This window comes from Pseudophryne corroboree, chromosome 6 (genome assembly GCF_028390025.1).
Source record: "Pseudophryne corroboree isolate aPseCor3 chromosome 6, aPseCor3.hap2, whole genome shotgun sequence".
Classification (NCBI taxonomy): Eukaryota; Metazoa; Chordata; class Amphibia; order Anura; family Myobatrachidae; genus Pseudophryne; species Pseudophryne corroboree.
Window position 1 is genome coordinate 255,295,738 of NC_086449.1, and position 25,625 is coordinate 255,321,362.

Consider the following 25,625-nt stretch of genomic DNA (forward strand, 5'->3'; position numbering starts at 1 on the left):
TCCACACACCAACGGCTTTACAAGGGTGCAAGGCGCAGGGGGGGGGGTGCCCTGGGCAGCAAAATATACCTCATTGAGTGTGGTAAGACAGGTATACAGTGTGTAGACACTGTATACGGACCCCCACCAGCAATATAAGCTATATTAATAGCGGGGCTGAAGTGCACCGATAAGGGGTGGGGCTTAGCCCTCACAACAGGATTCAGCGCCATTTTCTCCATGTCCCTGCCAAAAGCAATGTACAGTGCAAACGAGGGGGGGCACAGTGTTTTAGTGCTATATAGAGAAAGATATAGCACTATTTTTAGATAATGGGCATGTAATCATTGTTGTGCATATATATCTGTGTGTTCCCTGTCAGATATACCCACTATATCTTTTTTAGTCCACATATGTCGATATGCATGAGTGCTCTGTCACAAACACCTGTGGGGTGTACTGTCGGCATCGCCGACGCCTGTTGGTACTTCATTCACTAGATGTAGTGTCAGCAGGTCGGTAGTAGTATGCTTGTAAAAAGTAAACACTGTATGGGAGACACAGTAGTGTGTGGGTGACCCTGTCTGCACCACCTGTTATTACTGGGTGTAAATTAACATGCTGTAACTTCCTTATACCTGTATATATATTTATATGTATATGTATGGTAAGGTTCCATGGGCCTGTAGCTCGAACACAGACATGGTAGTATATGTGGGGGAGTGTTATTAAAATTATATATGTATACTTCCCGTGGACCCCTCGGGGTCGCTAGAATGTTATTTTGCCTGGTTATTAATCCCTACTGTCGACGAATACTGGGTTTTCTGTCGACCATAACGTTTCCTGGTAGATCCACAACTGGGGCATTCAGTACATGGTCATACACATTCGAAACACATTATTGTCACTAGGGTCCTGACGGTTCCGGACAATCCGCTTATATGTATGATAGATAGATAGATAGATAGATAGATAGATAGATAGATAGATAGATAGATAGATATATATATATATATATATATATATATATATATATATATATATATATTTAGGATCTGTATTACATGATACATGAGAAGGAAAAGTATTCCTTCTCATGTGCTGGTCGCTCTGTTGATAAAGCTCTAGGTCGGCCGTGTCGAGTTGGTCTCAGATCCTCTCAAGGAGTCCGAATGTTTATTCTTTTCCCGCCGCTGATAGAATACTGTGAAAGTCAACTCCTGGTCGACGAGGAGCCCTGTCACAACGGATCGTACACAGGAAGCTAAGTGATATTTTATTTCTATGCTTTGGAGTTATTTGCATTACATGCACATGGGGAAGTGGTTATATTCGGAATGGCATCCGATAGAATTACCCTAAAGAGAGAGGGGATGTTTCTTATGTTGATTCTTCTCTGTAACTTTGCGGCAGGTTGCCGTGCGAATAGGTATGGCCGGGGGAATGCTGAGGATAACTCCGAGAGATACTGGAGTTTTTTCCTGGGACGGTGTACTGCTGTTTGGGGATGCCTCAGTTCAGTCAATCTCAGCGGATACCACTGGTAAGCCTAACTTAGTGAGTTAGATTCCCTCGCATGGTGACGCATTCTGTTGTGGGATGCAGTCTTTTTAACCGGCTCGATACCGGTTTTGTTTCCTTTTCGGTGCAGATAGTGGAAGGTGAAAAGGTAAGAGTTCTGCAGCCTTGTTAAGTTTGCAGAAGTGGATGTCGTTTCTGTTTTTACCACATCCACCGCATGTCGCTGGGTCTGCCCGGCTGGAGTCCACTCCGGTGGGAACTCGTCTACTACTTTTCAGTCAATCCGGGAATGGACTTGGACCTGTGAGTAAATTATAGAATCCAAAGGGGGACATTCTGGCATTTACAGCTGTCTCCCCTCACTGATTTTTTAAAATAGATCTTGCCATTCCCCTCTGGAAGGGGGGGTAGTACGCGACGCCAGACCAGAGTTGCGTCAGGTTCAGGGCATTGTCCTGCTGTCTCTGTAAAAAAAAAAAAAAAAGAATAACAAAGTTTTCTCCTTACGAAGTTGATACCTGGCTTGATTATCCAGGATTGTCCCTGCTATTTCACCGGAATGATGACAGTAGGATGGTGTTCTTTCAATAGTAAGAGCCATTGTTATTCTGTACTGGACCACTCTCATGATTAAGGCGAAGTCAAGACACAAGTGGTGCAAATCGTTGTTTTCTATCTGACTGTTCTTCAACACGGGAAGGCTGTTGTTCCCAACGACGCAGACGTCTGTGGTGGGTATCACAGTAGATACGGAACGGTTGAAGTTCTGTGTATTCCTGTGGAAAGAGGTCTGAGGATCTGGAGTCGGATCAGATTTGTAGTGACAATCCATCAATATGTCTGTTGATGATGAGGACCTAAGAGGCCTTTTCGGTGAGCAGGTCAAATGCCAGAGTGGTTTTCCCGGGGCCAGTTGGAAATGTGGTCTGGGTCTCACCTACACATGAGCCGGAATATAATCCTAATAGCCAGGATATCGCTCCTGTTGTGTCTGCTCAGTTCTCACCTCCTAGAGGGGCGAAGGTTCGGAGTCCAAGATGAGTTCCTGGGGTCCATGCATGCAAATCTCCGAGACTGGGGAGCAGTCCTTGCAAGGGAAGTATTTCCAGAGGAAATGGTCAAGCGGAGAAGCTTGTCTGCAATACGCTTTCTTGGATTAAGAGTTATTTCAGTGGACATATGCTTCGTGATCTGCCCGTGTTAATTCTGTCGAACGACTTGACAGCAGTGGTGGTAGTAAGCCGCTACGGCGGAACAAGGAGCAAAGCGGCAATGGCAAAAGCTGAAAAAGGTTTGCCGCTGGGTAGAAAGACTGGTAAACGCTATATTAGCAGTCTTCGTTCTGGATGTGAACGACGGAGAGATAAATTCCTCTGCAGACGCGAGCTCCATCCGGGAGAAATACAGTTGTAATCGAGAAGTTTTCACTGAATTGACAAGTCTTTGAGGAGTATCTCAAGTGGACATGTTGGCGTCTCGCTTCAACGAGAGATCTTAGGGATATTGTTCCGTGTCAGGGGACACTCAAGCTATAGCAGTGGACGTCCTCGGGGCACCTTGGGTGTTTTCAGTTGGTATATGTGTCCCCTCCGCTTTCACTCTTCGGAAGGTGTTAAACGTAAGAAGAAAAAAGGTTCAGGCGATCCTCATTGTTCCGGTCTAACCAAGGAGGCCTTGGTATACAGTTCTTCAAGAGTTACTCATAGAAGATCCCTGACCTCTTCCTCTACGTGAGGATCTAGTTTACAGCAAGATCCGGGCGTGTATCAAGACTTACCGTGGCTGCGTTTGACGGCGTGGCGGTTGAACGCCATATCCTATCCAGAAAGGGTATTCCCAGTGAAGTCGTTTCCACACTTCTTATGGCTAGAAATGAAGTAACGGCAAAGACTTACCACCATGCTTGGAGAAAATATGTGTCTTGGTGGGATCCAAGAGGGCTATTACGGAAGACTTTCAGCTGGGTCGTTCTTCTCCATTTTTTTGAAAGCAGGTGTGGGTGCAGGCCTAAAGTTAGGCTCCATTAAGTGCGATTTTGGATTTATAAATTTTATTTCAAGAAAGAATTGGCAACCTTTCCGGAAGTTCGGACCTTCGTGAAAGGAATACTGCACATCCTACCTCCATTGGTGCCCCGTTGACACCGTGGGACCTTGACGTGGTGTTGTGTTTTCTTGTGTCACACTGATTGGAACCTTTGTGAAAGGTTGTGTTAAAATTCTCTCTTGGAAAGTGATCATGCTATTGGCTTTGGCGTCCGCAAGGCGGGTGTCGGAAGTTCCGGTTTTGTCTCACAAGAGCCCTGTTTGATCTTCCATGTGGATAGAGAGGAATTGAGAACTTGGAAAATAGTTCTGCTAAAAGTGGTTTCTGGGTTTCGCAGAAATCAACTTATTTTGATGCCGGCGGTTACTTAGGCATTATCTGATTCAAAGACTCTCGATGTAGTCGGGGCTTTGAATATTTAGGTCGCCAACTTGGCTCAGATTGGGGAAACAGAGACTCTGTTTGTCCGGTATGCTCCCAGCATGATTGGGGCGCCTGCGTCTATGCAGTCTGTTACACGCTGATCTGTGATACGATGCGGCGTGCTTGTTCTATGGCTGGATTGCTGTTGCCGAAGTCGGTGGAGACCCATTCTACTAGTAAGATGGGCTCTTCTTGGGCGGATGCTGAGGAGTCTCGGCGGTTCGACTTTGCCGAGCGGCTACTTGGTCGGGTTCAAACACTTTTGCTATGCTCTACGAGTTTGATACCCTGGCTGATGGAGACCTCCTGTTTGCTCAATCGGTGCTGCAGAGTCGTCCGCACTCTCCCACCCGGTCTGGAGCTTTGTTATAAACCCCATGGTCCTTACGGAGTCCCCAGCATCCTCTAGGACGTATGAGAAAATAGGATTTTAATACCTACCAGTAAATCCTTTTCTCTTAGTCCGTAGAGGATGCTGGGCGCCCGTCCCAGTGCGTACTGTGTCTGCAGTTATTGGTTATGGTTACACTCTTGTGGTGTTTCTTTTCTGTCAGGCTGTTGCTGACGTTGTTTCATGCCATAGCATGCGGTGTCTTATTGTTGGTTGTGTTGACACACAGGTTGTGTTACATATTTTTTTCAGCATGTGGCTGTGTATTGTTCATACCGTTGGCTGGTATTCTATTGAATGCCGCGGTCTGCGGTATGTTCGTGGTGTGAGCTGGTACGACACTCACCGTGTTTAAACAATAATTTCTTTCCTCGAAATGTCCGTCTCCCTGGGCACAGTTTTCTAACTGAGGTCTGGAGGAGGGGCATAGAGGGAGGAGCCAGTTCACACCAATTCAAAGTCTTATAGTGTGCCCATGTCTCCTGTGGATCCCGTCTATACCCCATGGTCCTTTTGGAGTCCCCAGCATCCTCTACGGACTAAGAGAAAAGTATTTACCGGTAGGTATTAAAATCCTATTTTTCGTATTCTGTATTTTTGTGTCTTTGTTTTGCCTTTCTGGTCTTTGGGTAGTCCTGGGTAGGGATTTGTCCACTGTGCTGCCTGTAAATTAATTTGTATTGCTTTCCTGGTTCTCCAAAAAATTGGCAACCCTGTGCTTGTCTGTAAAGTAATAGTGACCTGTGATGTTATATCACTGGAATACAACAGCTACTTCCTTTTTCTCTAACGTCCTAGTGGATGCTGGGGACTCCGTAAGGACCCTGGGAATAGACGGGCTCCGCAGGAGACAGGGCACTTTAGGAAAGAATTTGGATACTGGTGTGCTCTGGCTCCTCCCTCTGTCCCTCCTCCAGACCTCAGTTTGAATCTGTGCCCGGACGAGCTGGGTGCTACTTAGTGAGCTCTCCTGAGCTTGCTAAAAAGAAAGTATTTTGTTAGGTTTTTTTATTTTCAGAGAGATCTGCTGGCAACAGACTCTCTGCTACGTGGGACTGAGGGGAGAGAAGCAGCCCTACTCACTGAAGATAGGTCCTGCTTCTTAGGCTACTGGACACCATTAGCTCCAGAGGGATCGTACACAGGATCGCACCCTTTGTCGTCCGATCCCGGAGCCGCGCCGCCGTCCCCCTCGCAGAGCCGGAAGACAGAAGCCGGTGACAGAAGCAAGAAGACTTCGAAATCGGCGGCAGAAGACTCCAGTCTTCATATGAGGTAGCGCACAGCACTGCAGCTGTGCGCCATTGCTCCCACACTAAACCCACATACTCCGGTCACTGTAGGGTGCAGGGCGCAGGGGGGGGCGCCCTGGGCAGCAATTAGAGACCTCTTGGCAAAAGTGGGCATATATACAGTTGGGCACTGTATATATGCATGGGGCCCCGCCATATTTTTACACAGAAACGCGGGACAGAAGCCCGCCGCTGAGGGGGCGGGGCTTCTTCCTCAGCACTCACCAGCGCCATTTTCTCTCCACAGCTCCACTGAGAGGAAGCTCCCCAGGCTCTTCCCTGCAGAATCACGGTAGAAGATGGTAAAAAGAGAGGGGGGGCACATAAATTTGGTGCAAAAACAGTATATACAGCAGCTACTGGGTTAACACTAAGTTACTGTGTGATTCCTGGGACATATAGCGCTGGGGTGTGTGCTGGCATACTCTCTCTCTGTCTCTCCAAAAGGCCTTGTGGGGGAACTGTCTTCAAATAGAGCATCCCCTGTGTGTGTGTGGTGTGTCGGTACGCTTGTGTCGGCATGTTTGACGAGGAAGGCTATGTGGAAACAGAGCGGGAACAAATGAATGTGGGGTCGCCGCCGACGGCGCCGACACCCGATTGGATGGATATGTGGAAGGTTTTAAATGATAATGTTACTTCCTTGCATAAAAGGTTGGATAAAGCTGAAGCCTTGGGACAGCCGGGGTCTCAGCCCATGCCTGATCCTATGTCGCAGAGGCCGTCAGGGTCTCAGAAGCGCCCACTATCCCAAATTGTTGACACAGATATCGACACGGATTCTGACTCCTGTGTCGATGGCGATGATGCAAAGTTACAGCCTAAAATGGCTAAAGCCATCCGTTACATGATTATAGCAATGAAGGATGTGTTGCACATCACAGAGGAAACCCCAGTCCCTGACAAGAGGGTTTATATGTATGGGGGAAAAAGGTGACCTTTCCCCCTTCACATGAGTTAAATGAGTTATGTGAAAAGGCTTGGGATTCTCCAGATAGAAATCTGCAGTTTTCTAACGGATGCTTATGGCGTATCCTTTCCCGCCAACGGACAGGTTACGCTGGGAATCGTCCCCTAGGGTAGACAAAGCTTTAACACGCTTATCCAAGAGGGTAGCCCTGCCGTCACAGGATACGGCCACCCTAAAAGAGGCTGCGGATAGAAAGCAGGAGGGCACCCTGATGTCCATTTATACACATTCAGGTACCTTACTAAGGCCGGCGATTGCGTCGGCCTGGATGTGTAGTGCTGTAGCAGCATGGACGGATACCTTATCTGAGGAACTTGATACCTTGGACAAGGATACTATATTGATGACCCTGGGGCATATAAAAGACGCTGTCCTATATATGAGAGATGCTCAAAGAGACATTAGCCTACTGGGCTCTAGAATAAATGCAATGTCGATTTCTGCCAGAAGGGTCCTGCGGACTCTGCAATGGACAGGAGATGCCGACTCAAAAAGGCACATGGAGATTTTACCTTACAAGGGTGAGGAGTTGTTTGGGGAGGGTCTCTCGGACCTGGTCTCAACAGCTACGGCTGGAAAGTCAAATTTTTTGCCATATGTTCCCTCACAACCTAAGAAAGCACCGTATTACCAAATGCAGTCCTTTCGATCGCAAAAAGGCAAGAAAGTCCGAGGTGCATCCTTTCTTGCCAGAGGCAGGGGTAGAGGAAAGAAGCTGCACAATACAGCTAGTTCCCAGGAACAGAAGTCCTTCCCGGCTTCCACTAAATCCGCCGCATGACGCTGGGGCTCCACAGGCGAAGCTAGGCCCGGTGGAGTCGCGTCTCAGAAATTTCAGCCACAAGTGGGTTCACTCCCAGGTGGATTCCTGGGCTATAGAGATTGTGTCTCAGGTATACAAGCTGGAATTCGAAGAGATGCCCCCTCACTGTTACCTCAAATCGGCCCTGCCAGCTTCCCCCTTAGAGAGGGACATAGTGTTAGCTGCAATTCACAAATTGTATCTTCAGCAGGTGGTGGTCAAGGTTCCTCTCCTTCAACAAGGAATGGGTTACTATTCGACCATGTTTGTGGTACCGAAACCGGACGGTTCGGTCAGACCCATATTGAATTTAAAATCCCTGAACATATACCTGAAAAGGTTCAAGTTCAAGATGGAATCGCTCAGAGCGGTCATCGCAAGCCTGGAAGGGGGGGATTTTATGGTGTCTCTGGACATAAAGGATGCTTACCTTCATGTCCCCATTTATCCACCTCATCAGGAGTACCTCAGATTTGTGGTACAGGATTGTCATTACCAATTCCAGACGTTGCCGTCTCTCCACAGCACCGAGGATATTTACCAAGGTAATGGCGGAAATGATGGTGCTCCTGCGACGGCAAGGAGTCACAATTATCCCATACTTGGACGATCTCCTCATATAGGCGAGGTCCAGAGAGCAGTTGCTGATCAGCGTGGCACGCTCTCGAGAAGTGTTACAACAGCACGGCTGGATTCTAAATATTCCAAAGTCGCAGTTGATTCCTACGACTCGTCTGCCCTTCCTGGGCATGATTCTGGACACAGGCCAGAAGAGGGTTTATCTCCCGATGGAGAAGGCTCAGGAGCTCATGACACTGGTCAGAGACCTATTGAAACCAAAACAGGTGTCGGTGCATCACTGCACGCAAGTCCTGGGAAAGATGGTGGCATCATACAAGGCCATTCCCTTCGGCAGGTTCCATGCGAGGACCTTTCAATGGGATCTGTTGGACAAGTGGTCCGGATCACATCTACAAATGCATCGGCTGATCACCCTATCCCCCAGGGCCAGGGTGTGTCTCCTGTGGTGGCTGCAGAGTGCTCACCTTCTCGAGGGCCGCAGATTCGGCATTCAGGACTGGGTCCTGGTGACCACGGACGCAAGCCTCCGAGGGTGGGGAGCAGTCACACAGGGAAGAAATTTCCAAGGTCTGTGGTCAAGTCAGGAGACTTGCCTTCACATCAACATCCTGGAACTAAGGGCCATATACAACGCCCTACGTCAAGCGGAGACCCTGCTTCGCGACCGATCGGTGCTGATTCAGTCAGACAACATCACCGCAGTGGCTCATGTAAACCGCCAAGGCGGCACAAGGAGCAGGGTGGCAATGGCGGAAGCCACCAGAATTCTTCGCTGGGCGGAGAATCACGTAAGAGCACTATCAGCAGTGTTCATTCCGGGAGTGGACAACTGGGAAGCAGACTTCCTCAGCAGACACGACCTCCACCCGGGAGAGTGGGGACTTCATCAAGAAGTCTCCACGCAGATTGCAAGTCGGTGGGAAATGCCACAAGTAGACATGATGGCATCCCGCCTCAACAAACAGCTACAGAGGTATTGCGCCAGGTCAAGAGACCCTCAGGCGATAGCTGTAGACGCACTAGTGACACCGTGGGTGTTCCAGTCGGTCTATGTATTTCCTCCTCTTCCTCTCATACCCAAGGTGCTGAGAATCATAAGAAGAAGAGGAGTGAGAACAATACTCATTGTTCCGGATTGGCCAAGAAGGACTTGGTATCCAGAGCTGCAAGAAATGCTCACAGAGGACCCATGGCCTCTGCCTCTAAGACAGGACTTGTTGCAACAGGGGCCCTGTCTGTTCGAAGACTTACCGCGGCTGCGTTTGACGGCATGGCGGTTGAACGCCGGATCCTAGCAGAAAAAGGCATTCCGGATGAGGTTATTCCTACGCTGATAAAGGCTAGGAAGGACGTGACGGCTAAACGTTATCACTGTATATGGAGAAAATATGTTGCTTGGTGTGAGGCCAGGAATGCTCCTACGGAGGAATTCCAGCTGGGCCGTTTCCTTCACTTCCTACAGTCGGGAGTGACTTTGGGCCTAAAATTGGGTTCCATTAAGGTCCAGATTTCGGTCCTATCCATTTTCTTTCAAAAAGAACTGGCTTCTCAACCTGAAGTTCAGACGTTTGTAAAGGGAGTGCTGCATATTCAGCCCCCTTTTGTGCCTCCAGTGGCACCTCTGGATCTTAACGTGGTGTTGAGTTTCCTGAAGTCACACTGGTTTGAGCCACTTATAACCGTGGAGTTAAAATTTCTCACGTGGAAGGTGGTCATGCTATTAGCCTTGGCTTCAGCTAGGCGTGTGTCAGAATTAGCGGCTTTGTCACATAAAAGCCCCTATCTGGTTTTCCATATGGACAGGGCAGAATTGCGGACCCGGACGCAATTTCTGCCAAAAGTGGTGTTATCTTTTCATATGAACCAACCTATTGTGGTGCCTGTGGCTACTCGTGACTTGTAGGATTCCGAGTTACTAGATGTGGTCAGGGCTTTGAAGGTTTATGTAGCCAGAACGGCTAGAGTCAGGAAAACTGAGTCGCTGTTTATCCTGTATGCACCCAACAAGCTGGGTGCTCCTGCTTCAAAGCAAACTATTGCTCGCTGGATCTGTAACACGATTCAGCAGGCTCATTCTGCGGCTGGATTGCCGCTGCCAAAATCAGTAAAAGCCCATTCCACAAGGAAGGTGGGCTCTTCTTGGGCGGCTGCCCGAGGGGTCTCGGCATTACAGCTTTGCCGAGCAGCTACTTAGTCGGGTTCAAACACTTTTGCAAGGTTCGACAAGTTTGATACCCTGGCTGAGGAGGACCTTGTGTTTGCTCATTCGGTGCTGCAGAGTCATCCGCACTCTCCCGCCCGTTTGGGAGCTTTGGTATAATCCCCAGGGTCCTTACGGAGTCCCCAGCATCCACTAGGACGTTAGAGAAAATAAGATTTTACTTACCGGTAAATCTATTTCTCGTAGTCCGTAGTGGATGCTGGGCACCCGTCCCAAGTGCGGACTTCTTCTGCAATGCTTGTATATAGTTATTGCTTACATAAGGGTTATGTTATAGTTGCATCAGGGTTGATCTGATGCTCTATTGTTGTTCATACTGTTAACTGGGTAAGTTTATCACAAGTTATACGGTGTGATTGGTGTGGCTGGTATGAGTCTTGCCCTGGATTCCAAAATCCTTTCCTTGTACTGTTAGCTCTTCCGGGCACAGTTTCTTTTACTGAGGTCTGGAGGAGGGACATAGAGGGAGGAGCCAGAGCACACCAGTATCCAAATTCTTTCTTAAAGTGCCCTGTCTCCTGCGGTGCCCGTCTATTCCCAGGGTCCTTACGGAGTCCCCAGCATCCACTACGGACTACGAGAAATAGATTTACCGGTAAGTAAAATCTTATTATTTCAGACACGGGCTGCCCACCTTACCCTTATTAGACTTCAACACCAATACTGACTTCAAAGGATAGTGGTAGTCAGCCCAATGCGTTTCAAGTCTGTGAAGTTGCAACTTTGCCACCTTACTTGTCTTTTTTTTTTTTTTATGCTCATTTGTAATATTTTGTTTTACATTTGAAGAGCACTGACCCTGCAAAATCAGCACCGTTCGTTGTTTTGTTTTTTTCTGGTTTTTAAATGTAACGGATCTTCACAACAATCTCTGACTTCCTAAATGAGATTTGGCCGAATTGGTGGGGAAAAGAATTCTGAGGCGTCATATAACTAAATTCTCAAGAAATGTTATTTAAAAAAATGTCCTATCTTTACAGCAAACTACCATATGACGTCACCCCAGAGCAAGCAATGACACATGAGGAGGTGAGGAACAGGCTGGACTCTTCTATCAAAAACATGAGGACTGTAACGGACAAGTTCCTCTCTGCCATCATCAGTTCAACTGATAAGATCCCGTGAGTATGCCTACTGGCCAGAAGTTTAATGCAATGTTTTATAGACAGATGAGTCCAAAATAGAGCTTTTTGGTTTAAATGAGAAGCATTATGTTTGGAGAAGAACAACACTGCATTCCAGCATAAAATCCTCATTCCATCTGTGAAACTCTGTGGCGGTATCATGGGCTTGGGCTTATTTTGCTGCATCTGGCCCAGGACGACTTGCCTTCATTGATGGGACAATGAATTCGGAATTATACCAGATTATTCTAAAAGAAAATGTTAGGACATCAGTCCATAAGCTTCATCTCAAGAGAACATGGCTCAGGCAGCAAGACAATGACCCAAAGTACACAAGTAATTCAACCAAAAAATGTTTAAAGAAGAATACATTTTAAGTTTTGGAATGGCCAAGGCAAAGTCCTGACCTTAATTTAATCGAAATGTTTTGGAAGGATCTAGAGCGAGCAAAAGAACATTACATAGAAACAAAGAATTTGATGGCAGAGAAGAACCAGTTAGCCCATCTAGTCTACTCTATACACATGTACACTGTGCTGTGAGTCTGTAATGCTAACCATTACACCATCCGTACTGCCAAGTAAATGCGATATGAATTTATTTCCCATTATGTGAAACCAAACCTACAACTGTGCATATAAATCAAAACACACTCAGCTCCTGCTTGGCTGTCTGCCTCCAACTTCTTAAACTGAGCCTGGTTTATTTACTGCACTATGCACCTTTCCCCTTTCCTGTACACCCGGTATGTGATATACTGCTGCATAACTTGTACGGATGGTTTAATGGTTAGCATTACTGCCACTCAGCACTGAGGAATTCCCACCACAGCCCTAACTGTGTGAAGTTTGTATATTTTCCCCATACTTGCGTGGGTCTCCTCTGGGGTGCTCTGGCCTCCTCCAATCCAAAAATATAGTAGTAGGTTAATTGGCTTCCGACAAAGCATTGACCCTAGTGTGTAAGTGTGCGCAGGGCCGGCTCCAAGCCTACTAGCTCCCTGAGCGAGTAAATTTCCCCCCAGCAGTGCCAGATACATATGATATGCCCCCCAGCAGTGCCAGATACATATGATATGCCCCCCAGCAGTGCCAGAAACACATGATAAGCCCACAAGGACACGTCGGCAGTCTCCCTAACCCCCGCCTCTAACATACTTTCACCTCTCACATCCCCGGTCACGCTGCCAGCTCGTTACTACGCATGATTTATGGGGGGGGGTTGTCGGTGTTGTGGGGGTTTGGGGGAGTGTTCCGTATTGAACACATATATGAACTGTAGCATACCACATACATACATACATACATACATACTGTACAAATTACACATACACATTGGACACACATACATAGCGCACTGTACACACATACATGGCATATCATACATAATCATAGCACACACATACATAGCACATTGCAGACACATACCTATTGCACACACACACATACATACACATTGCACACACATACCTATTGCACACACACACATACATACACATTGCACACATATAAATAGCACACATATACATACACAATGCAGGATTTCCTGTGTGTGTGTGTGGGGAGGGGGGGAGGGGGGGAATGTCTGTATTGAAACCTGTACATACTGTAGTATACAACACTGCACATACACATTGCACATACATACATACATACATACATACATACATACATACATACACAATGCACACACATAAATAGCACACCATACACACATACACTTGCATGCACATACTGTACATAACATATCATACACACAGCACATCATACATACACACATACATAGCATACTGTAGCACACCACACATCTTTCACTTAAAAACACATATGCAGGGAGATAGATACAGCTGACAACCCCGTTGACCCCAACCCCCCCTCCCCCCGGCATGACACCCCCTCCCCCCCGACTCACACACACACACACCAAACACCTTCGGCTCTGGTACACAGCATCAGGGAACCAGTGAGCCACCCAGCGGGAACTGCCAGTGGGAGGAACAGCGCGCTGCCACTGTGCAGCTCTTCCACCTGACGCTGAGATGGGGGGGAGGAGTAAACTGTTCTGAATCGGAGCCGGGAGAAGGAGCCTCGAACCGGCACAACATTTAAAAAAAATGACCGAACGGGTCATTGAGCCGGCACTGAGTGTGCGCATGTACATGTGTTTAGGGCAGACTAGATGGGTCAAGTGGTTCTTATCTGCAATCAAATTCTATGATTCTATGTAATGTTCCTTGGCCCCAGAATATATTATTCACATTATCTCTTACCAACCAAAATACAGTATAGCTGATGTGTCTTCTAGATTATTAAAAAATATCAAAATGCACAGAGGTGATTCATGGCCATATAAAGACACAGCTTCAGGGCATCGTACCCTTTAGCAGCCTAAGGTTTGGAGCAATATATTCCTTATAATGAACATTAGTGTTCAGTAACAGGAACATTACCAAAGTTATAGTATCTCAGTTTGTAATTTACAGTTAGCGAGTATTGACTTCAGAATTCTCACCTGTTACTAGAGTAGAACCAATAGTTGGTGCTCAGCATTACCAATTCCTTATATTATAATTACCCTCATATTCTCCCATAGAGCTCACTCTTAATTTCTATCACTTCTGTCCTCCAGGTATGCTATGCGTTACATTGCAAAGGTCCTGAAAGATACACTTCATGAGAAGTTTCCTGATGCAGGAGAGGATGATTTGCTCAAGGTTAGTATCTTGCAAAATAAACATTTATGGACATGCCTTGCTACTAATAGTTATTGCCATTGTGCATAAAAGGCACTACAATATCTACTTTCCACTATACCTAAAGGTGGGAAAAATTGTTTACTATGACAATAGTTCCCGTTCAGCATTTGTCATGCCAGTTATGTTCCAGTAATGCTTATGTTTATGGATGGTGAATTTGGAGCGAAAATATTTTATATGTTGTGGAAGGGGTGTGATCTACACTAGTTTGTCATCCTGAAGAAATGCTCTGCTTACTTAAAAACCGTAAAAAAAGTAAAAAAAATCAAGTTACTCACGGTACTCTGTCATATTTGTTTGAAAATTCATCTGCCACCCTAAATCAGTTTAATAATTAGACTGTTAAGCAACAGTGTGCACCACAAAAGTCTTATTTTGCCTTCATCACCTATATGAAAATCAGAGTAAGACTTACTTGCTGTGTTCTTCCTGAAAATTTGCACGTTATGTAAAACTGGTGTGTAGATCAGGGGGATTTACATGTGATGAGGCGTACAAATGTAAGATAAGTATGGCTCTTTATTTATTTTGGGATAAATACATTTCTTACCAAGCCTGAATTCTGTTTCTGCACAAGACATGTGCAGTTTTCATGCTGCCGGTGATTGGCACTTATTTGCTCCAGACACCTCTAAAAACTAGATTTAAGGTTGCACATATCTTGAGAGATCTCAAAATACAGGTAATGAACCAAATTTGTGCATAAGCAGAGGTATATATTTCTCTACCATCCATAAGGAATATTGGGGACACATTAGTATGATGGGTATAGACAGGGTCCAAAGGAGCCAGTGCACTTTAAATTTCTTCAACTGGGTGTGTTGGCTTCTCCCCTCTATGCCCCCTCACACATGCAGTTTAGAAAAAAGTGCCCTCAGGAGAGGATGCACATATCTGCAGTTTCAGAGAGTTTTTCTTCAGTTTATTTTCTATTTTTTTTATTTTCGGTATGCTGTTTGGGCAACAGCATACCTGCACTGTGGGAGTTAGGGGGATTGGGGGTCACCGACCTTGCGGGGTGTCAGAGCCGCTTCCCCGCTGCATGACCACTGTCCTGAGAGATTGTTTGTTCAGCCGGGCACTGCGCCTTGGCTGTCTCAATCGCAGCACGCCGCACACCCCTAACATTAGCCTGAAGGTGACATCGGTGGTGAGTACAAACCGGGGTCCTGGAGGGGACCCGCTACAGCCCCCTGTGTACACTGACAGCGGTTTAGTGAAAACTTGCATTTATGTTATGTTTTACACTGTTTGGGAGACATTGCCAGTATAAATAACCCTGAAGCTCCGTCGCCATGTGTTAAAACTCCCTCTAGAGGACGCTGCGACACAGCTGTCGTTTTTCCTCACACAAAACAAACTAAGTGTCACTTTCTCTGATTCTACTGAATTAGAGGACCTATTTAAGTTAGCCTGGAAAAATCCAGACAGAAAATAAAAGGTTTCCCATTTGCTCCTGAAGGCAGGAAATTCTGGGAAGTACCCCGAGCTGTGGACGTATCAGTCTCTCGCCTCTCTAAGAAGGCGGTACTGCCTGCCCCGGGCTCCTTTATAAAGGACTCTGGGGATAGACTTCAGTGTAGTCTCTATTTTTCTATCTACACTGCAGCAGGTGTATCACAGAGACCAGTCATTGGAGTTTGCTGGATGACCCATGCCATTCATACGTGGGCTACTCAGATTCAGGAGGGCCTCTCAGGGGATATGTCCCTGGTTACTACTACAGTGACTCTCCTAAAACACATTCAGGACGCTACACGTGTCCTGTGTGACTCTCTCAATGAGATAGGCAATATCAGTGCTAGGGCCCCTGCTATGGCAGTGTCGGCACTCAAGGCCTTGTGGTTGCGTCAGTGGGTTGCGGACGCAGAATCCAAGTGCAATCTGGAGTCTCTTCCCTTTTCAGGGGAATGACTCTTCAGGAGAGAACTGGATGCGTGGATCTCTAAGGTTACTGCTGGGAAATACACATTTCTCCCCTCTGGGGCCCTGCCAGCTAGAAGGACCTACCTGGGGCCCTCTACTCAGTACTTTTGGTCCACCAGATTTAGATCTAGGGCCAGGGGTGCCTCCAATGCGGCTAGAGACACCAGAGGCAAGCCTAAGAAACCAGCCATTGCTGGCTCTCAGGAACAGAACACCAGTTCAGCTTCCACTAACCCCCCCCCCCCCTCCTCCTCCTCCGAGGGGATCTCAAGGTGGGAGCTCAGTTTACGTCACTTCAGCCACATCTGGGAAAGTTCCTGCCAGGATGCCTGGGTTAGAGAACTCGTATCTCTAGGATACAAGCTGGAGTTTGACGGTGCTCCTCCCCAACGGTTTTAAAAATCAAGCTTACTAGCTTTGAAGGATACGCGGGCTATGCTGCTGCTGGCCATCAAGTTGGCTCAGTCACAAGTCATTGTTCCGATACCACTGCAACCTCAAGGGCAAGGTTACTACTCCAATCCTGTTCTTAGTGCCAAAACCAGACGGGTCAGTAAGACCCATTTTGAATCTGAAGTCTTTGAACCCTTACCTAAAGGTTTTCAAGTTCAAGATGGAATCTTTGCGAGTAGTGATTGCAGATCTGGAAGAACAGGAATTCCTGGTATCTCTGGATATCAAGGACGCCTATCTCCATATCCCGATTTGGCCTCCTCATCAGGCTTATTTGAGGTTTGCCCTGCTGAACGCTCACTACCAGTTCTAGGCGTTACCCTTTGGCCTGTCTACAGCTCCGAGGGTGTTCACGAAGGTGATGGCGGAGATGATGTTCCAGCTCCGAGTCCGGGGGGTCACGATTGTCCATTACCTGGACGATCTCCTGATAAAGGCAAAATCCAGGGAGCTTCTATTGCTCCATATAGATTGCACTATACAGCTTCTGTCTCACCATGGGTGGATTCTCAATTTACAGAAGTCCCACCTGGAGCCATCTTAATGGCTCCTGGGAATGATCCTGGATACTTTGGCACAAAGTGTTCCTACCAGAGGACAAAGCAAGAATGCTCTAGGAGATGATCTGCATGGTTCTCCAACCTGCTCGAATATCCATCAATCTTTGCATAAGATTGTTGGGGAAAATGGTGGCCTCGTACGAGACAATCCAGTATGGAAGGTTCAACACCAGAACATTTCAATTGGATGTCCTGAGCAAGTGGTCCAGTTCACATCTTCAGATGCACCGGGTGATTCAACTGTCACCTCAGGCCAGGATTTCACTCCTGGCTGCAGTCTTCCAACCTCCTGGAAGGCCGAAGCTTCGGGATTCAGGATTGGATCTTCCTCACGACAGATGCAAGTCTGAGAGGATGGGGTGCTGTTACCCAAGGGGCTCAGTTCCAGGGCAGGTGGCCTGCCCACGAAGCCCTACTTCCGATCAACATTCTGGAACTTCGGGCAATCTACAATGCTCTGATTCAGGCCTTTCCTCTGCTCAAGGATCGGGTAATCCGGGTTCAGATGAACAACGCCACGGCGGTGGCGTACTTCAGTCGACAAGGAGGGACAAAAAGCAGGGCCTGCACATTCAGATCTTGCAAGGGGTGCTTCACATACAACCTCGTTTGTGTTGCCCACGGCACCTTGGGATTTTAATGTGTTGAATTTTCAACAATCCTCCTGGTTTGAACCTCTAATGATGGTAGAAGACAAGTACCTTACGTGGAAGACTGTGATGTTACTCGCCCTGGCTTCTGCTAGATGTGTCTCAGAATTGGGGGCCTTATTGTGTAAAAGTCCGTATTTTTGGTCTTTTATGAGGACAGAGCGGAGCTCAGGACGCGACAGCAGTTCCTGCCGAAGGTCATCTCTGCATTCCATTTGAATCAACCTTTTGTAATTCTGTCTAGTCCTGCACTTCTGCTCCTCCGGAGGCATTGGATGCTGTGGGAGCCTTGAAGGGCTATGTCAAGAGAACGGCTCGAATCAGAAAGACTGATTCCTTGTTCGTGCTGTATGATGCGCAGAAGAGAGGTTGCCCTGCTTCAAAGCAGTCCATTGCTCGTTGGCTTAGGCTCACTATACAACAGGCCTATGTGATCGCAGCATTGCCTGTTCCACAGTCTCTGAAGGCCCACTCTACTAGATCAGTTGGGTCTTCCTGGGCAGCTGTCCGTGGAGTCTCGGCCCTGCAACTGTGCCGAGCTGCTACCTGGTCGGTGAAGAACACCTTTGTGAAGTTCTACAGATTTGATACCCTGGCCAAAGAGGATACCCAGTTTGGGCAGGCGGTACTGCAGACGTCTCCGCACATTCCTGCCCATTCTGGAAGCTTTGGGAAGTACTTATGTGTCCCCAATATCCCTTATGGATGCTGGAGAAAATAGGATTTTAATACCTACCGGTAAATCCTTTTCTCGTAGTCCATAAGTGATATTGAGGGTGATTCCGACTTGATCGTAGCTGTGCTAAATTTAGCACAGCTACGATCAGGAACACAGACCTGCGGGGGATGCCCAGCACAGGGCTAGCCCGCCCCGCATGTCAGTCCCTGCCCCGTCGCTGAAGTACAAAAGCATCGCACAGCGGCGATGCTTTTGCACTCCAGGAGTAGCTCCCGGCCAGCTCAGCTTTTGCGTGCTGGCCGTGAGCTACTCGTCTCTGCCCGGCCTGCATTGGCTGGACTGCGTCCACAAAAGAGCCGCAAAATGCCGCCGTGCCGCCCCCTCCCACCCAGCGACCACCTCTGCCTGTCAATCAGGCAGAGGCGATCGCTAGGCAACGACAGCCGTCGGCTGTCAGCCATGCGCCAGCGCACTCCGACGCATGCACAGTTCTGACCTGATCGCTGCGATGATCTGCAGCGAGCAATCAGTTCTGAATGACCCCCATTGGGTGCCCGCTTCAGTGTGGTGACTTTGCAGGTGGTCTGTTGTATGTTACCTGCTGAGCTGTTGCTGTTTTGTTGCCGGCCGTTGCTGGTCTTGCCTGTTCAGCTTTTGCTGTTTTGTTGCCAGCCGTTACTGGTCGTGTTTATGATGTTGGTATGTTGGTGAAAAATCTCACCACTCCTTGTTGTTCAATTCCTTCTCTCGAGTATGTCCTTTCTCCTTCGGGCACTGTTTTTACCTATAACTGCCCGTGGAAGGGGGCATAGAGGGGAGGAGCCAGCACACCCAGTTGAAGAAATTTAAAGTGCACCGGCTCCTGTGGACCCCGTCTATACCCATCGTACTAATGTGTCCCCAATATGCCTTATGGACTATGAGAAAAGGATTTACAGGTAGTTATTAAAATCCTATTTTACCATTAACAAAAAACATACAAACCATACATGAATAAAATGCTAAAATATAGAAGTAAAAGTTCCCATATTGTGACAGAACTTGGGATGCTTCACATCCTGTGTACATTTGCTGTTCTGCTGTGTGGAAGGCATTGTCCTGTGGCTGCTATCAGGATGCTGAAAGAGGCTGGCGGCCGAGTACTGCAATGAGTCTATTGGCAGGAAGTCTGCTGTGTGCAGGAAATGATCTCCCCTCATGAGCACAGCATTACCTCAAATGTCTGTTAGTCTTAACATGGACCGTTTACGTGTACAGTATATGTGTGAATATTGTTAGATGCTACTTCATAAATACAGCGAATATTTTAGGTTTATACGTTAGTGTATCTATTGTATGCTCTCCATCTCCGTATAACGTCTTGTACTGTAGTGCTCTTTACTGGTGACTGGATGATTAGCAGGCCTATTGTTAGTGCACTGGTTTCTCGCTGTGCTTGTATTGACATGTTCTTGTCTCCTTTCTCTCTGCTTGCTACAACTGATCTGTATCTGAAAACTCCTTTCTCTGTTCTTCTAGCTCTCTGCTCCTCTGCACTGAGGCATCGATAAAACACTAGTTCTACCAGGTGACTTGCTTGTTTTGTTAGTAATGTGGCTGTTCTGTTACAACCCTCTTTACTAAGTGCTAAGTGACCTGTCACAGTTTTGCTATTACTAAAACTTGCTAAAACTGTGGTAGGACATGCTGTGATGTGTAGTTCCGCAACAGCTGGAGAGCCAGAAGTTGAGCACCCCTGACTTATACCTCGTTCACACTGCCATGAAAAATCCGGGTTATTGCACGTGAACGCGCAGTAATCCAGGTTTATGTGCAGTGTGAACGGGGGTCCTGACAAATTCCCGGGTCGTCTGACCCGGTATTTCAACCCGGGAATAAAGAAGGGTTATTCCCGGGTGAATACCGGGTCAGACGCAAGTGTGAACGGTGTTAAGTGTTCCCGGATCGCATCGACCCGGGACCCTTCAACACTATTGGAGCAGGCGGTGCTTGTAGATCATCTGATCTCCAAGCGCCGCCCCCGCATGTGACCCGGTGACGTCATCGACACGGCAGTATGCCGTGTCGGGCCGCCAGTCTGAACAGGGTCTCAAGCGGGTTGCACCTAGGAAGGTCTCGTGCACGAGTCCCGGGTGCAACCCGCTAAGGTCAGAGTGAACATGGTATTAAAAGCGTATTCATTGTAAGGGCAGGTGTTTTCACAGTCACTAGTGTATCACCCTATGCATTAAGAGGATACACTATAAAAATGCTCTGTGCTTCACCACAAATGAGCTTGCCACGTGCCAAGCATGGAAATGCATTTTCAACTGTATCACCACAATACATGTTCATATCACCATCCCAGGGTAGCAAAAACAGGAAAATTACAGAAAAAAAATACTTTACACTTTGGTAAAGAGTTTTTATCAGTGGCTAATATTATTTTAAATATATATTTTTAAATATTTTCTTACATTGTATTTTGCACTGAAAATGAAAGCCCAAGCCTGTGCATGCATAAAACTGCTGACCCTGGTCACTCATAGGCAAATCACCTCGGTCTGGCCCAGGTGACGCAGTAACTGAAACCTTAATACTCCGGGCTGTGTCTCTCATATGCTCTGGTGATATTTTATTGATAAATTGCAAAGGTAGGTTATATATATAAAAAAAAAAAAAATCTGCCTCATCCCTATGAGTGCGCCCACTATAAGAATCTCTGCTGCAGTCATGTGAGGAACTAGAGCTATTGTAAACAGAGTGCAGCGCCTGTTGGCGGGTTTAGACCTATATCTGCCATTGAAACAATGCAGTAACTATTAAAGTTCGAGTTCTGAAGTCTGCACTTCAGTTTGCACCAGATAATTTCTATTAAAAAAATATATATATGTATCCCCGCATTCTTAAATTATTGCAGATAATATACTGCACCTGAACCTGGTATTTTGTGTCTTTATTATTATAATCATTACTGACGGTTTATATAGCACACTCTTCCTTAGAGCTTTGCAGAGAATATTAGCCATTCACATCGCTAATCTCCTTGCTGACATCTAGGGTCTCAGGCTGAGTTGAGCATTCATCCATTGGCTTGGCGTAAATGCACTTATTTGTACTATGCATGTCTATACAAAGGGTATGCCTTACCTACATATAGAGACCTGTGCCTCCTTATTCTTGGAGAGGTGGAATTGCTTTTACCATTTGCTGGTTCCTGTGGGGCTGGTGCACCAAGTACTCACACTGTTGGTGGTGATTGTCGCTGGGGGTAGCTGCTTCTGCTGCTGTTTGGGGATACATCTCTAAAGCTGATAGGTGCTTTCTTCATTATGTATGCCCGTGTTATATCATTTTGACAGCTTGTGTTAGAATTGTTTGCCACTTTCAGCCATACACGTGAAGAGATTATAGCTGCTCTGTTTTAGAGGAAGCCTAATAGCAAATGGGTTTTTACTTTCAAAACTGTTGCAGTATTTTTCTTGTAAGCATGACGTCATTATCATTGTGTATCTAGGTGTAAGTACATTAGATGTATACCTGGCCTGGGGCATGTGCTGCCGCTGCATACATCCTCAGAAGCTTCTATTGTTTCATGCTTTTTAATTTAAAAGAAATAAATACATTTTAATGCATGTTCAGCTTCCTAATTTAATTTTCTTAGACATGGTTTTACATTCAATATAATACACAAGCAATGATCATTTCTGTATAACAGGTGACTTCTGACACTGCTCCAGTACTACAAGGAATAATTTATTATTATTATCCTTTATTTATATGGCGCCACAAGGGTTCCGCAGCGCCCAATTACAGAGTACATAAACAAATAATCAAACATGAAAACAGCAACTTACAGTTGATGACAGTATAGGACAAGTACAGGGTAAATAAACAGTTACATCAGCAGATGACACTGGAATAAGTATCAGGTGGCAGAAGACTGATGGAATTGGTGCAGCTGAAGATTATTAAAGTAAGAAAGGATAAGCACATGAGGGAAGAGGGCCCTGCTCGTGAGAGCTTACATTCTAAAGGGGAGGGGTAGACAGATAGGGGTGACACAGATGGGGTACATAGAGAGTGGAGAACAGAGGGTTAAGATGAGATTTGGCTGGGTTTGGTGAAGAAGTGGGTCTTGAGAGCCCGTTTGAAGTTTTGTAGAGAGGTGGAGAGTCTGAGGGGGATGTAAGAGGTCCATCACTTAGGAGCAGATTGGCTGGTGCTTTATCTCCTTCCACTTTATCTCCATCCAAGGCTTAGTACATAGACACCATGTTTGCCTGATTAAAACAGGCAAATGGGTTGCACTGCCTTTTGCAGTACATGCGTGCATGTGTTACAGATTAGTGACATCTACATGGGTCTCGGTTTCTGATTGTACCAAGGAGAAGGGAGGATCAGAAGCCCATTACATGCTGGTGTTCTGGTAAGGGAACACAGGGACTGCTGGTTACCTCAGGTATGGAGTTATATGTTGGGGACACCACTTGTCAAATGCAGTGGATAACGTGCACTTACAGCTGGTCCCCAATGTGTTCATGTGATTCTCATACTTGTTTACTTGTTTTGAACTAATTATAAAAAATCACTAGTAAAAGCATGTATATAAACAGCAATATGTGTGAGGCTTAACAGGCTGGGACCCGGTGGATATTGGTCAAATGGCAGAACCGAGATGATTGATTATACTGGAGGTGACCTAGCAAACTACAGTTTTAAAGAAGCGGTGCTCGTGATAGCTAAGTGACGCGTCTCTAACCCAGTGCTGTCTTTCCTCGTTTATAGATTATAGGAAACCTTCTCTATTATCGCTACATGAACCCAGCAATTGTGGCCCCTGATGCCTTCGATATTATAGATCTTTCTGCTGGAGGTCAGCTGACCACAGATCAACGTCGGAACCTTGGATCCATTGCTAAGATGCTCCAACATGCTGCGTCCAACAAAATGTTCCTCGGGGACAATGCCCATCTAAGCATAATTAATGAGTATCTCTCTCAGTCCTACCAGAAATTCAGGTAGCGTAAATCTTCCTAATTATCATATTATTTGCACAGAATAAACCGTTACTAACCTTATACAGTACATGACCAATGTTCAAAAACAAAATAAAGAAGAAAAAAAAGTATTTAAAATAGAGATGAGCGGGTTCGGGATTTACTCGGTTCTCTAAACGGCATCTTATTGGCTATCCAAAACACGAGACATCCGTGAGCCAATAAGATGCCATTTTTGAGAACCGAGTAAAACCGAACCCGCTCATCTCTAATTTAAAACAAGTGTGAGAAGAGAAGGGAATTGATAGCTCAAATATTACTTATCCACTAACACACAAAAAAACAAAGGGAAACGACCAACTTAGTCCCACATGTACATAATTAAAAACTCTTTTCCATATAATGCACAAAAATGCATCACCTTTTAGCAGAAGTCGTCACTGGAAATCAATGTCAGATGTACCTTACAAAAAAACATTTAATGGAATATGGTGTAGTAATTGGAATATTAACACCCTTAAGTGTCATGAATTATAGTGACACTGTCCAATAAACACCAGGGAATAGATTCCCTTATCTTCCCAAGAACATGCTCCGATAGATATCAGTGCTGTCCCCCATTGTGAAGACAATACACACTTTAAATTATGGGGACAAAGCCCCCGTTTGACATATGCCCCTATGGATTAGCAGATCTTTACTATTCAGATAGTAATTCCTATCCACATTCAATAAGGATCATCAGTCACAGGTCCCTCTCCCCTGTAGATGTAGATACATGTGGAAGGAGACTCCTCATAGTGTAATCCAGTTTTTAATTATGTTTAAAACAAATACATGTAAACTCGCATTAAAAAAGGGTTATAAACACAATAGCTTAGTAATGACTCGGCAGACTACAGAAGTTCAAATGAGCGGTAGCTTTACTTATAAACTTCTGTACAGCTTAATAAAGTCAGCAGCATACCAGGGTAAAAATAGGAAGGAGACAAATACAAGGTTGCAGGTGCACAATTCAAACACTACCAATTAATTAAAAATAATCATTGCAATAAAATTTTGCATTTTGAGCGAGGTGATGGGGGACGGGTTTCTGGGGTGTTGGTCCTCCTGGACTGCTGGTTGGCCTTAGGGGCATCACAGGTTAACACTTAGTTTCATATTTCCTTTCATCCCTATTGTGTATGTAACACGGTGTAATTCATTTCCCACCTTTACCTCTCACTACTTTATTTCTCGCCTCTTCTTTTTTATTTTTACCATTCTAGTGTTGCCCTGGAGTCATTTGGCTGCTTGGGTTTGGGGTGTAACGCACCGTAGACTTGTACCCCCCAATATGTTAGGGACTTGCCCGATTAATGAGGTCACCTGGACGCAGTGGGCAGGCCGTTATTTATGGCCATAACTATGCGAAGAACCTCGCTCAAAATGCAACATTTTATTGCAATGATTATAATTAATGAATTAGTGTTTGAATTGTGCACCTGCAACATATTCTTTGTATGCAGTACTGAAATGTCTCCGTAGGGTCGCACCTTTCATTACCGGTGTGCACTGCAGGATCCCTCCCCTGTAAAAGTAGGAAGGAGCCTTAATTGAAAACCACAGGGTCTGGAACTTGTGGAGTCCTTCCAGCTAAATATCTCCAGGAGGCAAGACATTGGTGAAGCGCGGGTCCCGCTGATGCGTTTTGATTCTCCTGTGGAATATTTTTCAAAGCAGACTTGATTTCCAGTGACGACTTCTGCTAAAAGGGGAAATAACTTTGCGCAATATATGTATAACCGGTTTTATTTTTTTATAACAAATGTAAAAATATCCATTTAATATAAACTACTGCCTAAGGTAATATAAACTACTGCTTAAGGTAGATGTGCCCATGTTACCAGTTATATTTAATTTATTCCAAAATGATTTAATTAATTCTTCTTTAGAAATTATTTTTTAAACTATTCTTAAACACTTTGTGGCTGGTTTTAATCAACCCATTGTCTCCAGATTTACAACATGGTGGTTTGACAGAAAATAGCCTTTAGTTACCCAAGTGAATTTTATTTAATTTATTATTATGATTAATTGTACGTTCATTTGATTCCATATTTAATTATTTTTGCATTTGATTTGGAATATAAGGCAATAGTAGTCAAAATATTATAAACATTTCTGTTTTTTTGTTTTTCCGGTCAGTTTATCCATGATTATTTATATACATTTAGTGGCCCACCAGATATATAATGAAACAATATTTAGCTATTACTCTTGTTTATTT

The 25,625-nt window shown here is 45.7% G+C and overlaps 1 protein-coding gene across 1 annotated transcript in view; it reads left to right on the plus strand.

The window, feature by feature from the left end:
* Positions 1-25,625, plus strand: part of IQGAP1 (IQ motif containing GTPase activating protein 1) — a 408,002-nt gene that overhangs the window by 353,748 nt on the left and 28,629 nt on the right. Inside the window, exons 27-29 of the mRNA XM_063925920.1 lie at positions 11,211-11,351; positions 13,983-14,067; positions 23,145-23,377. Of these exons, the coding sequence (XP_063781990.1) occupies positions 11,211-11,351; positions 13,983-14,067; positions 23,145-23,377 (459 nt within the window). The remainder of the gene's footprint in view (positions 1-11,210; positions 11,352-13,982; positions 14,068-23,144; positions 23,378-25,625) is intronic.